Source organism: Vipera berus (assembly GCF_964194415.1).
Source record: "Vipera berus genome assembly, chromosome: 2".
Taxonomy (NCBI): domain Eukaryota; kingdom Metazoa; phylum Chordata; class Lepidosauria; order Squamata; family Viperidae; genus Vipera; species Vipera berus.
In genome coordinates, this window is record NC_138203.1 from 279,751,127 (window position 1) to 279,770,164 (window position 19,038).

The following is a 19,038-nucleotide window of genomic DNA, read 5'->3' on the forward strand; positions in this document are numbered from 1 at the left end:
GGACCGGCAATCACCTATCGGCTTCTTTGAGACAACCAGAAGGAGAGAAGGGGATAGAACTGTGCAAAGATGAATGTCAGAGAAACAGGCAGAGGTTTCCCATCAAAAGTGTGGTAAGTGGGTGTACAGATAGTCATCAACCTACAACCACAATTGAGGCCAAAATTTATGTTGCTAAGTGAGAAATTTGTTAAATGAGTTTTGTCCTGTTTTATTTCCTGCCACATTTGTTAAGTGAATCAGTGCACTTGTTCAATTAGTAACACAGCTGTTAAGTGAATCTGGTTTCCCCATTGATTTTGCTTGTCAGAAGGTGGCCAAAGGGGATCAAAAGACCCTGTGACCGTCATAAATATGAACCAGTTGCCCAGCATCTGAATGTAAATCACCAGTGCCTGGGGATGCTGCAACGGTCATAAGTGTGAAAAATGGTCATATGTCACTTTTTCAGCGCCGTTGTAACTTTGAACAGTCACTAAGCAAATTGTTGTAAATCAAGGACTACATGTATTTGATCACTTTCCTTTTTTTTTGGTCATCAAGTTTTTGACATCTTGTTAGGCGACTGGTGGTACTCGAATATTGCCATATCCTAAAAGTGGTACAATCTGTGAAAAGGTTGAAAAGTCCTGGTAGAGGGTCTCCAGTTTGAAAAAGGGGTTGGACTACAAGATCTCCAAGGTCCCTCCCCGCTCTATTCTGATTGATAAAACCCACCAAGGGGCTGCCACATTCTTTGACAAAGTGACTATGTTAGTAGACCAGCAAAACGCTGTAGGCATAGTATACTTAGATTTCAGCAAGATATTCGACAACCTACATCTTGGTAAGCTAGACAAATGTGGGATCACCACCAGATGTATTTGGTACTAGCTGACAAACTGTACTCAATGAGTAGTCCTTAATGGTACTACATCTACATAGAGGGAAGTAAACAGTGGGGTACCACAAGGTTCTGTTTTAGGCCCAGTACTCTTCAAAATCTTCTTAAATGACTTAGGGAATAAAAGGGGAAATCATCAAATTTGCAGATGATACTAAGCTGGCGGAAATAGCTAACAGAAGAGAAGCTCAAGATCCAAAAGGATCTTGACAGACTTGAACAATGGTCCCTATCCAACAACATGAAATTTATTGTGGAGAAAAGCAAGATTTTACACGTAGGCAGGAAAAACTAAAGGTACAAATACAGATTAGGCAAAACCTGGCTCAAAAACAGTTAACTGTGAGAGGGACCTCGGAGTCCAGTGCGGAATCACTTGAACATGAACCAACAGCGTGCAAAAGCATGCCAAAAAAGCGAATAAAGTCCTTGGTTGTTTATACAGAGGTGTAGAATCAGCACCACAATTAGTATTACTATAGCAGTTTTATAAAGAGCAAGTAAGTTCGTAAGATCACATCTGGAATACTGCATCCAGGTTTGGTCGCCATATTACAAAACAGATCTTGAGACCTTGCAAAAAGGGCACAGAAGAGCAACTGAAAGAATTAAAAGGCTGGAGACAAAAAAACATGTGAAGGACGGTTGCAGGAATTGTTTCTGGCCAGCCTAGAGTAAAGATGGACTGGGGGCGACATGATAGCAACATTCCAATATTGGGGAACTGCCACAAGGAAGAGGGGGGTTTCTCCTATTTTTCAAAGCACTTGAAGGCAGGAAAAGAAAAAAATGGATGGAAACAAATCAAAGAGAAAAGCAACCTGGAGCTAAGCAGAAACTTCCTAACAGTGAGGACAATTAACCAGTGGAGCAACAGTTTGCCTTCAGAAGTTGTGGGTGCTCCATCACCGGAGGCTTTGAAGAAGAGACTGGATAGCCACCTGTCTGGAAGGGTATGGGGTCTCCTGCTTGAGGAGGGGGTTGGACTAGAAGACCTCCAAGGCCCCTTCCAGCTCTATTCCGATTGATAAAACCCACCAAGGGGCTGCCACCTCACAGCCTCTTCAAAGCAAAACCAGGAAAATGATGATTTGTTATAAGATTCTGCCCAGCTATGCAGAAAGAAAAGGAAAGCAAAGAATTAGAATGAAAGCAAAGAATATTCATTCCTCTCTATTTAGATTAAGCAGAAAGAAAGTGGATCTTTTCTGGGTTGGGAGAAGATGAGATCAAACAATTTATAGTCCCCCCCCCCCTTAAAGTAACCTCCCCCCCCACTGAAGGGAGAAGGCGGGTCTTTCTTTCCATTGCCCCATATATTCCCCCCCCAATTCTGAAAAATAAAATAAAATAAAAGCCCCCCCCCCAAATCCTTTCCCCCGGAGGCTCCCCGTCCAGCCCTGCATCCAGCCGGGATCCTGGCAGGCTCAGCCACCCTCCGGGGACCCAGGGGGGGACTCGGGGCTACCTTCCTCCTGGCCGGCCGAGGGAGAGCAGGAGCAGCCCCACCTGCCGAGGAGCAGCCTGGCCGGACGCCCAGAAGTTGCAACGCCGCCCGAAAAGCCCCAAAAGGCGGGAAAGAAAAATCCTCCGCAACGGAGCTATGAAACTCAGATTAAAGGGAGGCGGGGAAGTAGGTAGAACGAGAGGAGGCTCCTAGAGAGGCGCCTCGAAGGCTTCTCCCCCGCCCTTTCCGATTTCATTTCCTGCCTTCTGGGAGAGTGGGCGCTCTGGCCCCTCCTTCCTCTCCTCCTCCGGTGGAGTGGGCGGAGTTTCGGGGGCTCGAGCGAGCCGCCTCTTTGACAGCCGGGCGGAGGCCGGAGAGGCCTGGAGCCTCTCCTTCCCCGGGATTGGGAAGAGGCGGCCGGGTATCCTGGCTCCCTGCTTCTCCCCCCGAGTTTAAAAGCACTCGAACCATGGCTGGCCTTCCTGTAACTCAGGGGCACCCAATTTTTACACACAGGCTTACAAACCGTTTGTAGGGCCCCGAGGAGACCCCCTTCTTCTTCCCTATTCCCCCCACCATGACACTTAATTTGGATTTTGGCCCCTGAAGTACAAATAAATAAATAAATAAATAAATAAATAAATAAATAAATAAATAAATAAATAAATAAATAAATAAATAAATAAATTTCATTAAGCTAACTTTGTAATAATGCCGCTTGGGGTGTGTGTGAAAGCCCTAATAAGCAGGCATATACATAGAATGAAGGCTACTGCTAAGCTTGTAAGCCGCCCTGAGTCTTCGGAGAAAGGCGGGATATAAATGGAATTAAAATTTTAAAAAAATTAAAATTAAATTTCAACTGTTAAATATATATTAAGCATACCTGAACTCTTCGTGTCACCCCTCACCCTTCTCTTCGTTAAACTACACATACCCAATTCCAGCAACCGTTCCCTATATGTTTTAGCCTCCAGTCCCCCAATCATCTTTGTTGCATATCTGAACTCTTCAGAAGCCCCCCCCCACCTTAATCAAACGTAAACTTTAGATGCCTTCAGAGCAGCTCACCTGTCTGCGGGCTGCAGAGTTGCCGGATCACAACTCCCATCAAATACAGCCAGCAAGACGTTATGGGAGTGGAATCCCAGCCTAACTCACATCGGGACGATTCCATTTAGTGAATGCTAGCAAGCCTCCTTGTGGCGAGACAATTACTGGACCCACAACCCAAGAAACACAACGTTAAGCTGCTGTGTGTAGAATGACATTTCGTTGACTCTGCAGTCCGAAATATTTCTCTTTCTGAGATACAAAAACAATTACAAGCATTTAGGACAGCAGCCGGGTTTTAGGAACTGGAAGGCAAAGCAGGTCAGCCCAATGAGAGCCAGGAGACCCCCTCTGGCCACCTTGCCCCAGCTGCTGCCCTCCAGATGTTTGGGACTTTGACTCCCACATCTGCAGAACACCAGATTGGGAAAGGCCCATCTGGGGCATAACAGGCCACATTCAGTTGGAAAGAATTGGGTGGGGGAGGTGTGGCAAGGGGGTCTCTTCATATAAATGAATTTTTTAAAATTCTGGTAACTTTTAAGATGTGTGGACTAAAATCGCCAGAATATCCCCAGGGAGAATGCTGGGAATTGAAGTCCACGCATCTTAAAAGTTGCCAAAGTCGAAAACCTCTGACAGAAACAGATGCGTTGGCTTTCTGATGAATTGTTTGGGAACAGCTGCTTCACCTGGAAAGCAGCTCCTTTTTCATGGCTCTTTCCACCACACAGGACCTTCTTGGTGGTGACCTTGCCACTGCCCTGTGGGTTTTTCACGATACAGATGACAGTTATGTATATATTACATACATACACACTTGGAATACGGCATCCACTTTTGGTCACCACCGTGTAAAAAAGATATTGAGACACTAGAAAGATGACCAGGGGACTGGAAGCTAAAACACAATAAGGAAGGGTTGCTGGAATTGGGTATGTCTAGTTTAATTAAGAGAAGGGTGAGGGGTGACATAATAGCAGTGTTCCAATATCTCGGGTTGACACAAAGAAGAGGGAGTCAAACTGTTCTCCAAAACAGCTGAAGGCAGGACAAGAAGCAACAGATGGAAACTAACCAAAGAGAGAAGCAACCTAGAACTAAGGAAAAATTTCCGGACAGTTAGAACAATCATTAAAAAAACCTGCCTCCAAAAGTTGTGAATGCTCCAACACTGGAAGTGTTTAAGAAGAGACTGGCCAGCCATTTGTCTGAAATGGTATAGGGTTTCCTGCCTGAGCAGGGGGTTGGACTAGATGACCTCCAAGATCCCTTCCAACTTACTGTTGTCAAGGCTGCTAACATCGAATGTTCTTGCTTTGACAAAAGATGAAGCAGCAGCTATTTCATATTTAAAGCTTGTGTGTTACTTTAGAGCTAGAATCAGTTGTTGCTGTCGGGGAGGAGGGAGAACTTCATTAAGGCTGTTTTGAAATAAGAAAAGATAAGAATTTGGCAGGTTGTCTAACAGAAGGGAAAACTGACCCTTCAGACTAATTGGAGAATGTGATTAATGACAGCAATGAAAAGGAGGAGAATTGTGTTTAATGTATTGTGCTAAGGGGAGGGGAGTTCAGATTCCAGCTTCTCTAGCAAGCTTTGCCGATGTTATAGGTAAAGGTAAAGGTTCCCCCGCACATGCGTGCTAGTCGTTTCCGACTCTAGGGGCCGGTGCTCATCTCCGTTTCAAAGCCGAAGAGCCAGCGCTTGTCCGAGGACGTCTCCGTGGTCATGTGGCCGGCATGACTAGACACCAAAGGTGCACGGAACGCTGTTACCTTCCCACCGTAGTGGTCCCTATTTTTCTACTTGCGTTTTTACGTGCTTTCGAACTGCTAGGTTGGCAGAAGCTGGGACGAGTAACAGGCGCTCACTCTGTTACGCGGCACTCGGGATTCGACCCGCCAAACTGCCGACCTTCCGATCGACAAGCTCAGCGTCCTAACCCACTGAGCCACACCGCGTCCCTTTGCCGATGTTATAGGGCTCTAATAAAAGACTTTTAAGGTAAATAATGCCTCAGAGTCCTTTGAATAGCTCATCCATCGGAAATTTAACATCTGTTCTTGTTAATATGCTCTCTCTCTCTTTTCTCTTGAAGAGTTTTCAATTAAACCAGAGGTCTTCAAACTTGGCCCTTTTATGACTTGTGGACTTCAACTCCCAGAATTCCTCAGCCAGGCACACTGGCTGAGGAATTCTGGGAGTTGAAGTCCACAAGTCATAAAAGGGCCAAGTCTGAAGACCCCTGAATTAAACCCTTGGTTTTTCTCTTGCCATATAAGCTTAGCTGTATCTTCCTGCCATTACTTTAGTCGTGCACCCATTGTCTAGATAGGTATTGTTTAAAACAGAAACATCAGACTAGGTAATATAGTCATTTTTAATTATAGAAATTCTACCCAAGGACAATTGTAATTTTTCCCCATCTTAACACATCCTTCTTTATTTAATTCCATGCCTTGTCATAATTATTTTGACATAGAATTCGTATTCTTTGTAAGAATATCCAAAAGTCTTACTTTTGTCTCATTTCTTTTAAATCGCTTTTTCCCATCAATTCTTTTTGGTCTTCCATTGCCATATTTTGGTCAACTTCTTTGTCCATTGGCCACTGATTTTAAAACCAGCTAATGCACTAAAGTCCGTTAATTTTTCCATTATTATTATGGTTTCTTCCAAAACGTCTTTTAAAACTACCACAAAATTATAAGCAAAGCCCTTCTTAATTCCGGGCTTCCATCCGCTGTGCTCTAGGATACATATTCTATGCTTCTACAGGGAGTCCTTGACTTACAATAGTTCATTGAGTGGCCATTCAGTTACAACAGCACTGAAAAAACCGTTTTTCAGCTACGACCCCTGCAGCATCCCCATGGTGATGTGATCAAAATTCAGATGCTTGGCAACCAGCTCATTCTTATCACCGTTGCTGTGTCCCAGGGTCACGTGATCACTTTTTGCCACCTTCCTTCTGACAAGTAAAGTCAGCTTCATTTAACAACCGCGTGACTAACTTATCAACTGCAGTTATTTACTCAGCAACTGTGGCAAAAAAGGTCGTAAAATGGGGAAAAACTCACTTAACAAATGTCTCATTTGACAACAGAAATTGTGGTCTTAAGTCGATGACTGTCTTTATCTATTTCCTGGATTCGTCAATCCTGCCCAGCTCAGAATTGTTTTCGTGGCTTCCAAGATCTTAGCAGAGCCCTTGGCTTTTTTTTCCTTTTTTCTCTGCACCGTCCTCCACTTTTTCTTTTTCACTGTCCCTTTCCCCTTTTCATTTTTAAATTCTTAGAATCACAGAGCTACAAGGGCCCTATAATGTAATAACAAGAATTTTAGTCTTCTAGTTCAACCGTCCCTGCCTCAAGCAGGACTCCTTGTATGATTCTGGAGAATTTCACATTAGATTCTAGATTTTCACACTCACATTAGACTTTTATATTCGAGTCTTAAAATTATTATTTAAAAAAAATATATAAAATTTTTAACTTGGCAAGAAAACGTCCAAGGAGGCAATTTCAAATGGACAAACTCCAGAAGGCAAGATGTTCCAAATTGGCAAGGAAAGGTTTTCTCACGCTATACACTTGTTAAGGTTTTTCTCCTGCGTGGATTTTTCATGTGCATCTGAAGATTTGGTTATCAGACAAAAACCTTTGCCACATTCTTTGTTTGTTTTCTATACCGCCCTTCTCCCGAAGGACTCAGGGCGGTGTACAGGGCAATAAAAATACAATAAAAATACAATATACAAAAGTTAAAAATAAAATTAAATAAACTAGCCCATTACAATAAATAATTTAAAAATTACTAAATAAAATACCCCAAACCCATTAGACCAGGCCGGCTTGTTCAAATAGGTAAGTTTTCAGATCACGGCGGAAAGAGCGAAGGTCAGGAGCCATCCAGAGCTCAACCGGTAATTGATTCCAAAGGGCTGGCGCGCCCACAGAGAATGCTCTCCCCCTGGGGGCCGCCAGCCGGCACTCTCTGACCAGCGGCACCCTGAGGAAGCCCAGGACGAAGGGAAATTGACGCCGGCAGCAGGTGCTCCCGTAGGTAATCCGGACCCATGCCATTTAGGGTTTTATAGGTAATCACCAGCACCTTGAATCTCACCCGGAGGGCAATTGGAAGCCAATGCAGCTCGCGGAGTAGAGGTGTTACATGGGAGTATCGGGAGACCCCCCATCACAACTCGCGCGGCCGCATTCTGTGATCCAAACAGCTACTCAAACTTAACTTTCCTGAATTTCAGGAATTACAGAATCCATAAACTGACAAAGTTATTTGTCCATCAAGTGAAAGTAGGGAGTGAGGCAGAAGTTGATGACACACAGGTTGTAACATTCATGGGAAGTCAGAAGAGGAGCTGTCAAACACCATCTTGTCTTTTGGAATCAATCTTAACATCTGGAATAAATTCCTCACAGAGAAGAACATACAATATTTTTCCTGAAGCAAGTAAACAAACTATGCAAGAACTGGTCTACTAAGTCCTGATCAAGTTTGTCTCCAGTAAGAATTCACTGATGCTGAAAAAGAATATTTTTTCAGGCTAAACATACATCACACTCCAATCATTTATGATACATCTTTCCTATATGGATTAAAGTATGATTTTTAAGAGATGATTAACAAAAAATTCTCTCTCATGATCTAAGACTTTCTATTCCGTTCACTGTTTAGGAACTCTTACATGACTTCTAAGGGTTGAACAACTATGAAAAACTGTTCCACCATCAGGGCCTCATAGGACTTCTCCCATGTGACTTTTCTGATATCTCCCTTTTGAGCAAAACATTTCTAGGCTTCATGAGTCTTTATGGCTTCATTTTTTATGGACCTTTTGATGACGTCCAAGGTGTTGTTTTTGGGAAAAGCATTTCTCACATTCTGCACATTTATACGGTTTCTCCCCTGTGTGGATTCTCTCATGAACCCGAAGCAATGTTGCTGTGAGAAAACCTTTCTCACACTCCCCACATTTAAAGGGCCTCTCTCCTGTGTGCCCCTTCTGGTGTCTCCGGAGTTCAGCAGACTCCACAAATCGCTTGTCGCATTCTGGGCATTGATAGGGCCTGTCTCCGGTGTGAAGTCTCTCGTGTCGAATTAGGTGTGACATTTGTGAGAAACATCTCCCACATTCTGAACACATTTTATTTTTCGGCAGAGACCTGCAACGCTTTCTGTTTGAATCTGTGTGAATCGTCTCGTGTTTTCTAAGATATTCATGGCAAGAAAAAGCCTTCCCACACTCCGGACATTTATATGGTTTCTCTCCACTATGTGTCCTCCGATGTATCAAAAGTCTATTTTTCTGAGAAAAACATTTATCGCACTCCGAGCATTTATGGGGCTTCTCTCCTGTATGGATTTGCCAGTGACTTCTGAGGTGAGCTGAATGAATAAACGCTTTCCCACAGTCTAAACATTTGTATTTTTTTTCCCCTCTGTGAATTTTCTTATGATGTCCAAGGCTTGAAATCGTACGAAAAAATTTGCCGCACTCGATGCACTGATAGGGTTTCTCCCCTGTGTGAATTATCTGATGTCGAAAAAGATTTCCCTTTAGAGCAAAACATTTCTCACAGACCTCACATTTATAGAGTTTTTCTCCCGTGTGTGTCTTTTGGTGTCTCCAAAGTGTGGAAGAAGTCTCAAATCGTTTCTCACATTTTGGGCATTCATGGGCTCTTTCGCCAGTGTGGATTCTCTGATGTCGCTGCACAGCTGATTTGCTGGAAAAATATTTCCCACATTTTAGGCACGTTCTGCTTTCCTCCTGTGAGTGTGTTTTAATGTGTTTGCAAAGAGATGAACTCTGACTGAAACATTTTCCACACTCTAAACATTTATAAGGTTTTATTTCTGTGTGAATTTTCCTGTGGATTTTGAGACTTGTTTTTCGAACAAAAGATTTCCCACACTCCAGACATTGATAAGGTTTTTGTCCAGTGTGGATTTCTTGATGTTTAAGCATCTCTGAGTGTTGAGAAAAGCAAAGCCCACACTGCACACAGTTGCAGGGTTTCTCTTCGGTTGGGCTTTTCTGAGGCCTGGAAAAACACTGAGGCCTTCCTGAAGTCTCTTTCCCTGGTGGATACGCTAATGAGCTCTGATGTCCCAGCCTTTAGCAAAATGCTTCCCACACTCTCCACATTTGTAGGGCTTCAGTCCGGGGTGGCTCCGGAGATCTTTGGCAAAGCCCCACAGCCATGAAAAGAGTTCCCACACTTCAAACACAGATGGGATCCTTTCCCCACATCCAGCTTCCGGTTAATCAAAAGGAGGGATTTGTGAGCAAAGGATATTCCACACTCAGAGCACTTGAAGAGTCTGTCCTGGTTCCTCTGAGGGGATCTTCCATTGAAGTATTTCTCCACCCAGCATCATTTCTGGCACCTTCTCAGTTGCAGGGCTTTCTAAGTGGAGAAAATCTAACAACTGGAACTTTGTCCACTTTTCCCGGGGTCACTTGCTGGATGAAGGAAAAAGAAGAAAAGAAGAGAGAAAGATTCATGATGGCTGACAGAATAGCAATAGCACTTAGACATATATACCCCTTCACTGTACTTTACAGCCCTCTCTAAGCGGTTTACAGGGTCAGCATATTGTCCCCCAACAATCTGGGTCCCCATTTTACTGACCTCGGAAGGATGGAAGGCTGAGTCAACCTTGAGCCGGTGAGAATCGAACTGCTTACAGTCGGCAGAGTTAGCCTGCAATACTGCATTTTAATCACTGCGCTATCACGACTTTCCCTGTTGCTCCTCATTTGCCTGCCCAAATTGTTAATGATCCCTGCCTTTTTCCTTTTTCTCTGTTGTGTATGTGTGATGCTCTATGAGAAAACATGGCAAAGACCCCCACCCCATAGACTTTGTATATGTCAGGTAGCTCCAATGCAGAGAGTACAACATGGACATTGTTTTTGGCCACCACAGACTGAACATGGGGTCCTCCTAAAACAGCTTTCTATTATTCCTTTATAGTTTAGGGAGGATGTAAATATATTCATCGGGGTCAGCAATACCTCATGGTGGGGGCTGAGACCCCCATTTTCCCAAAGGGAGGCTGATGGTTTCCTTTGGCCAAAACCTCCACCTGGTGGTCCTACCTGCCCAAGATAGACTTTGGGCTCCAACGTCAGCCAGTTTGTTTCGGCTTCGTGTGTTGCATCCACCCAACCACTGGAATCACTTCACCAAGGGCAGCAGTACCAGAAACCATAATTAAACTAGCAATGCCTTAGTTGAGGGATGTGTAATTTCTGGTTTGAAAGCTGATCCCTTCTTTGGGAATGTGTGAGGGGGTGAAACTCAAGTTTTATCTCATGCCCTTTACGGTTTAATAAAATTATAGTAAGCTATTAAAAAGTTTTTCTCCTCTCATATTTCATCATTTTCCCTTCGGTGTCATTGAATTCTGCAGTTTGCGGTCTTGGTCAAGTCCAACATCCATCCTGAATCCCTTCCTCTTTCCCCCCCACTTTTCTCATCTGCAGCTCTGTTCATTTTTCCCTTCCTTTCCTCTCCATTTCTCTCCGAAGCTTCTTCTACCATTTGCTAGTTTCCTTTCTAAATCAGCCACCAAGAAGCAGCTGCCACATCGCAACCTCTTCCAAGAAAAAAACAGGGAAATAACAGTTTGTAAGAGATTCCAGCCAGCTTTGTAAAAACCAAAGAAAATCAAAGCATTGGAATAAAATCCAGGATATTCGTTCCTCTCCCTTTATATTAAGCAGAAGGAAAGGGGATCTTTTCTGGTTAGGGAGAATATGAGGACATAAATGCCAGTTACAAAGGAGGAGATATAAGAAACGTAGCCAAGACAAATAAAGCAGGGCTTTTCAACCGGTGGCATGGGTACAACCGCTGGTACTTCGGCACCTAGTATAAAATGGGACAAAACTCATTTAACAATTTCTCACTTGGCAACATAAATTTTGGTTATCCCTGTTCTGTACCAGCCTGCAGAAAAGGCAGGGACAACCCCTTTTACAAGAAGGCAAGAGGCTGGAATTACGCCTGCCAAATTTATTGCTACAAAAACAAACGCAACAAGACAAACCAAGAAACAGGAGCTTTAAGAAACAGGAACTATCCAAGCGGTTGCCTTCAGCAAACCAGCCCTCCCACACATTCCCCTTATATAGAGTTCAGGGCGTGGCTTCTCTCTGCCTCCTTCCGAGGAGCCCCATTGCCTTCCTCTGTTTACTCCTAATTGACTGCCTCCTGCGTAGGGCGTCCTTGAACAGGGCCAGCTGTGGGTCATCTTCATCCATGCCGTCAGGCTCACACAGCTGGGTCTCCATCATGACCAGGTGGGAGGGGCCTGGCTGAGGGCTCTCATCAGCAAGATCTTCAACCCCCTCAGCAAGCTCTTCAACACCCCCCTCCTCCTCTGAGTCGTCCGACCCAACTGCCGAACCCACAGGCTGACCCTGAATCAAAACAATCCCCTCAAAGATTCCCTAACTTTAAAACAGCTCTTGGATGGCAACATTTATCCAGCACGAGTGGCTCTGGAGAAAGAGATGCCGGCAACGCTAATTCCCAAGAATGAGGGGCTCAGAGGCAGCTACAAGCAGGGGAGGCAGGGAGTGGGGGGGCAAAGAAAAGAAATCAAACCTGATTGACAGGGAGCATAGTAACCCTGCCCCTACTCCGCAGAGGGCAGATCCTTTTTTCTTTGTCGTTTTTTGGAGTTTTCATCCTGCTTTCGTGAGAGAGCAGCGTTTGGAGTGTGTGAAGCTGCCCCTTTCCCCCCCCCCCCAAGCTACCAGCCACGCAAGACGCCTGCCTGCCTGCACTCTTCCCCGCCTGAGGTTTTCACCATCATGAGCATTTCTGTTGGGGATAGCCAACTAGCACCCTGACATGCCCCCCATGCCCCCACTTCAATGGCAGAAGCCGCACACAAACACCCCCCCACCCACAAAAGGACCTGCAATCACCTATTGGCTTCTTTGAGTCAACCAGAAGGAGAGAAGGGGATAGAACTGTGCAAAGATGAATGTCAGAGAAACAGGCACAAGTTTCCCATTAAAAGTGTGGTAAGTGGGTGTACAGATAGTCATCAACCTATAACCAAAGCAGCCCAAATTTTTTTTTGTTAAATGAGAAATTTGTTCAATGAGTTTTGTCCTGTTTTATGACTTTTCCTGCCACCTTTGAACAGTGAATCAGTGCACTTGTTAAATTAGTAACCCAGTTGTTAAGTGAAGCTGGTTTCCCCATTGATTTTGCTTGTCAGAAGTTGGCCAAAGAGGACCCAAAGACCCTGGGACACTGTGACCGTCATAAATACGAATCAGTTGCCCAGCATCTGAATCTAAATCACAAGACCCTGAGGATGCTGCAACATTCATAAGTTTGAAAAATGGTCATGAGACAATTTTTTCAGTACCGTTGTAACTTCGAAAGTCACTAAGCAAATTATGCTAAATTGAGGACTACATGTATTTTATCACTTTCCTTTTTTTTGGTCATCAAGTTTTTGACATCTTGTTAGGCGACTGGTGGTACTCGAATATTGCCATATCCTAAAAGTGGTACAATCTGTGAAAAGGTTGAAAAGCCCTGGTACAGGGTCTCCAGTTTGAAGAAGGGGTTGGACTACAAGATCTCCAAGGTCCCTCCCCGCTCTATTTTGATTGATAAAACCCACCAAGGGGCTGCCACATTCTTTGACATTGTAACTAAACTAGTAGATCAGCAAAATGCTGTAGGCGTAGTATACTTAGATTTCAGGAAGACATTCGACAACCTACTTCTTGATAAGCTAGAACAGACATGTCAAACACAAGGCCCGGGGGCCGGATCCAGCCCGCGAAGTGGTTTCATGTGGCCCACGAAACCATCCTGAAAACAGTGAGGGAACGTCCCCCACTGCCTTGGCACTGGCCCAGAGACCCTCCTCCTGCCAGAGACCCTCAGATCTGTCCCACTCCTGCCCAGGCCCCCATAGGCACCCTTGATGCGAACGATGTAGAGCTAGCCACACCCACCCAGTAGGCCATATGCACTTTAGCCACGCCCACCCAGTAGGCCACGCCCACCCTTGCTGTACCCACCCGGCCCCCTGAGGGCAACCGCAATGCTGATGCGGCCCTCAATGAAATTGAGTTTGACACCCCTGAGCTAGAAAAATGTGGGATAGAGAGTATCCCCACCAGACGCATTTGTAACTAGCTGACAAACTGTACTCAACGAGTAGTCCTTAATGGTACTACATCTACACAGAGAGAAGTAAACAGTGGGGTACCACAAGGTTCTGTTTTAGGCCCAGTACTCTTCAAAATCTTCTTAAATGACTTAGGGAATAAAAGGGGAAATCATCAAATTTGCACATGACACTATACTGGCACAAATAGCCAACACCCCAAAAGAGAAGCTCAAGATCCAAAAGGATCTTGACAGACTTGAACAATGGTCCCTATCCAACAATATGAAATGTAGGTGTAGAGAAAGGCAAGGTTTTACACACAGGCAGGAAAAAGTAAAGGTGCAAATACAGATTAGGTGAAACCTGGCTCAAAAACAGTTAACTGTGAAGGGGACCTCAGAGTCCAGTGGGGAATCACTTGAACATGAACAAGCAGTGTGCAAAAGCATGCCAAAAAAGCTAATACAATCCTTGGTTGTATAAATAAGAGTGGTAGAATCAAAATCGCAAGAAGTATTTGTATAGCTTTATAAAGAGCAAATAAATTAGTAAGATCACACCTGGAATACTGCATCCAGGTTTGGTCACTATATTACAAAACAGATCTTGAGACCCTGCAAAAAGGGCACAGAAGAGCAACTAAAATGATTAAAGGCCTGGAGAAAAAAACATGTGAAGGACGGTTGCAGGAATCGTTTCTGGCCAGCCTAGAGTAAAGATGGACTGGGGGCGACATGATAACAACATTCCAATATTGGGGAACTGCCACAAGGAAGAGGGGGGTCCTCCTATTTTTCAAAGCACTTGAAGGCAGGAAAAGAAAAAAATGGATGGAAACAAATCAAAGAGAAAAGCAACCTGGAGCTAAGCAGAAACTTCCTAACAGCGAGGACAATTAACCTGTGGAACAGTTTGTCTTCATAAGTTGTGGGTGCTCCATCACTGGAGGCTTTGAAGAAGAGTCGGGATAACCACCTGTCTGGAAGGGTATGGGGTCTCCTGCTTGAGGAGGGGGTTGGACTAGAAGACCTCCAAGGTCCCTTCCAGCTGTATTGGGATTGATAAAACCCACCGAGGGGCTGCCACCTCACAGCCTCTTCAAAGCAAAACCAGGAAAATGATGATTTGTTATAAGATTCTGCCCAGCTTTGCAGAAAGAAAAGGAAAGCAAAGAATTAGAATGAAAGCAAAGAATATTCATTCCACTCTATTTAGATTAAGCAGAAAGAAAGTGGATCTTTTCTGGGTGGGGAGGAGATGAGATCAAACAATTTATAGTCCCCCCCCCTTAAAGTAACCTCCCCCCCCCCACTGAAGGGAGGAGGCGGGTCTTTCTTTCCATTGCCCCATATTCCCCCCAAAAAAAACATCCTTAAAAAGAAAAGCCCCCCCTTTCCCTCCGTGGGGCGACCCCCCCCCCAAATCCTTTCCCCCGGAGGCTCCCCGTCCAGCCCTGCATCCAGCCGGGATCCTGGCAGGCTCAGCCACCCTCCGGGGACCCAGGGGGGACTCGGGGCTACCTTCCTCCTGGCCGGCCGAGGGAGAGCAGGAGCAGCCCCACCTGCCCGGAGCGGGGCCGAGGAGCAGCCTGGCCGGACGCCCAGAAGTTGCACCGCCGCCCCAAATGCCCCAAAAGGCGGGAAAGAAAAATCCTCCGCAACGGAGCTCCGAAACCTCAGATGCTGGGATGGGGGAGTAGGGAGAACGAGAGGAGCTTCCTAGAGAGGCCCCTCTTTGACAGCCGGGCGGAGGCCGGAGAGGCCGGCAGCTTTTCCCTACCTTCCTTCCCTCTCTCTGCTCCGGGGATTGGGAAGAGGCGGCCGGGGATCCTCGCTCCCTGCTTCCCCCAGAAATTGTTTTTTTTTGGGGGGGGGGAGGAGACTCGGAGGAGGGATCCCTCCACCGGCACCTGGCAAGGCTGAGATGGCTGCGGAGGATGGGCTGCGTAGTAGGGAGGTGGGCGAGACGGAGGTTCTGCCGAGTCCAAAGAGGCTGCGGGGATGATGGGTCCGGAGGGTGACCAGGTTGAGGCTTCTGGTCTCCTCTCGGGCTGCGCCTCTGCCTTCCAGTCCCGCCTGTTGGCCTCCGCTTCTCCTCCCCTTCCCTGCTTCCCACCAGGGATTTTTTTTTATTTTAATTCCATTTATATCCCGTCCTTCTCCGAAGACTCAGGGCGGCTTACAAGCTTAGCAGTAGCCTTCATTCTATGTATATGCCTGCTTATTAGGGCTTTCACACACACACCCCCAAGCGGCATTATTACAAAGTCAGCTTAATTTATTTATTTATTTATTTATTTTTATTACATTTATATCCCGCCCTTCTCCGAAGACTCAGGGCGGCTTACAAGTTTAGCAGTAGCCTTCATTCTATGTATATGCCTGCTTATTAGGGCTTTCACACACACCCCCAAGCGGCATTATTACAAAGTCAGCTTAATTGCCCCCAACAATCTGGGTCCTCATTTTACCTACCTCGGAAGGATGGAAGGCTGAGTCAACCTGGAGCCTGGTGGGATGCGAACCTGCACTAATTGCAGGCAGCTGGTGTTACTTAAGGAGGCATTAGCCCACTGCTCCACCAAGGCTCCCTGTTCCTCTGCTGGGCACCTGCGTCCGGAGTTCCACTGCCCATGCGAAGAGTGTCCTGGAGTGATGGGGGGGCTGCCCCTTCCCTCCTCCCCGGCCCTTTGCCTTCGCCTCCCTTCTGCCCAGAATAGAACATACTCGAACCATGGCTGGGCTTCCTGTAACTTAGGGGACGCCCAATTTTTACACACAGGCTTACAAACCGTTTGTAGGGCCCCGAGGAGACCCCTTGTTCTTCCCTATTTCCCCCCCCCCATGACACTTAATTTGGATTTTGGCCCCTGAAGTACATTTCAACTGTTGAATAATAATAATAATAATAATAATAATAATAATAATAATAATAATAATAATAATAATAATAATAATAATAATAATAATAATAATAATAATAATAATAATAATAATAATAATAATAATGAAGAAGAAGAAGAAGAAGAAGAAGAAGAAGAAGAAGAAGAAGAAGAAGAAGAAGAAGAAGAAGTAGTTGGAAGGGACCTTGGAGGTCATCTAGTCCAAACCCCTGCTCAGGCAGGAAACCCTATACCATTTCAGGCATGGCTGTCCAGTCTCTTCTTAAAAACCTCCAGTGTGTTGCAGCATTCACCACTTCTGGAGGCAGGCTGTTCCACTGGTTAATTGTTCTGTCAGGAAGTTTCTCCTTAGTTCTAGGTTGCTTCTCTCCTTGACTAGTTTCCATCCGTTGCTTCTTGTCCTGCTTTCAGGTGCTTTGGAGAATAGCTTGACTCCCTCTTCTTTGTGGCAGCCCCTGAGATATTGGAACACTACTATCATGTCACCCCTCACTCTTCTCTTCGTTAAACTACACATACCCAATTCCAGCAACCGTTCCCTATATGTTTTAGCCTCCAGTCCCCCAATCATCTTTGTTGCATATCTGAACTCTTCAGAAGCCCCCCCCACCTTAATCAAATGTAAACTTTAGATGCCTTCAGAGCAGCTCACCTGTCTGGGGGCTGCAGAGTTGCTGGATCAAATACAGCCGGCAAGATGTTATGGGAGTAGAATCCCAGCCTAACTCACATCAGGACGATTGCATTTAGTGAATGCTAGCAAGCCTCCTTGTGGCAAGACAATTACTGGACCCACAACCCAAGAAACACAACGTTAACCTGCTATATATAGAATGACATTTCGTTGACTCTGCAGTCCCAAATATTTCTCTTTCTGAGATACAAAAACAATTACAAGCATTTAGAACAGCACCCGGGTTTTAGGAACTGGAAGGCAAAGCAGGTCAGCCCAATGAGAGCCAGGATCCCCCCTCTGGCCACCTTGCCCCATCTGCTGTTTGGGACTTCGACTCCCACCACATCTGCAAAACACCAGATTGGGAAAGGCCCATCTGGGGCATAACAGGCCACATTCAGTTGGAAAGAATTGGGTGGCGGAGGTGGGGCAATGGGGTCTCTTCATATAAAACCAGTGTTTTTTAAAAAAATTCTGGTAACTTTTAAGATGTGTGGACTAAAATCACCAGAATATCCCCAGGGAGCATGCTGGGAATTGAAGTCCATGCATCTTAAAGTTGCCAAAGTCGAAAACCTCTGACAGAAACAGATGCGTTGGCTTTCTGATGAATTGTTTAGGAACTGCTGCTTCACCTGGAAAGCAGCTTCTTTTTCATGGCTGTTTCCACCACACAGGACCTTCTTGGTGGTGACCTTGCCCACTGCCCTGTTGGTTTTTCACGATACAGATGACAGTTATGTATATATTACATACATACACACTGTCAGGACCCACCCCAAACCACGGCTTAGGAAGACAAAACTCTTGGAGTCAAATCTAGTCCAAAAAGAATCTTTACTATGACATGCTTGGTTGTAGGAATAGAAGACAAGACTTAATATTGTTCCACGAACTAAACCCTTATAAAGAGTTCCCGGTTTAACCCCCCTTAACCCCATTTGGTCAGTCCCCCATCATTTACCTTGTATCATCCCTCTCGTGGGAAAAGGAACTTAGGACCTTTTATGTTTATTGCTCTCTTCCATGACACAAGCCAGATGCTAGCCCCCCCTTTTGTTTCCCCAGTTCAAAAGGCTTCTCTTTTCCTTTGAAATGCCTAATACCGGTTCAATACACATCCATTCTCTCCTCTTCGAGAGATGGCAGAATCCATGAAATAATGTTTGAAACATACATTTATGAATATGATATAAATGGATTCTGACACACACTTGGAATACGGCATCCACTTTTGGTCACCACCGTGTAAAAAAGATATTGAGACTCTAGAAAGATGACCAGGGGACTGGAAGCTAAAACACAATAAGGAAGGGTTGCTGGAATTGGGATGTCTAGTTTAATGAAGAGAAGGACGAGGGGTGACATAATAGCAGTGTTCCAATATCTCGGGTTGACACAAAGAAGAGGGAGTCAAGCTATTCTCCAAAGCACCTGAAAGCAGGACAAGAAGCAACAGATGGAAACTAACCAAAGAGAGAAGCAACCTAGAACTAAGGAGAAATTTCCTGACTGTTAGAGCAATCATTAAAAAAACCTGCCTCCAAAAGTTGTGAATGCTCCAACACTGGAAGTATTTAAGAAGAGACTGGCCAGCCATTTGTCTGAAATGGTATAGGGTTTCCTGCCTGAGCAGGGGGTTGGACTAGATGACCTCCAAGATCCCTTCCAACTTATTGTTGTCAACGCTGCTAACATTGAATGTTCTTGCCTCTGAGGCTCTCAACCGTGTTGTGCCTTTGTGGCCTCTGACCCGGCGCAGGTCCCGGTTAGCCCCTTGGTTCTCCGTGGACCTGCGAGAGATGAAGTGCCGGAGGAGGGGCCTAGAGAGCAGTTGGAGATCCAGTCGGTCCGAATCTGACCGAGCACAGTTAAGAACTTTTACTAGATCTTATCTT

The 19,038-nt window shown here is 45.3% G+C and overlaps 1 protein-coding gene across 1 annotated transcript; it reads right to left on the reverse strand.

Annotated features, from left to right (window-relative positions):
* Positions 1-7,047: 7,047 nt before the first annotated feature.
* On the reverse strand, positions 7,048-9,375 carry LOC308663013 (uncharacterized protein; the record flags this gene model as incomplete). The annotated part of the gene is made up of 1 exon (XM_081319157.1): positions 7,048-9,375. One exon carries the CDS (start codon positions 9,373-9,375, stop codon positions 8,224-8,226), a length of 1,152 nt encoding a protein of 383 aa, XP_081175283.1. The 3' UTR covers positions 7,048-8,223.
* Positions 9,376-19,038: the final 9,663 nt, after the last annotated feature.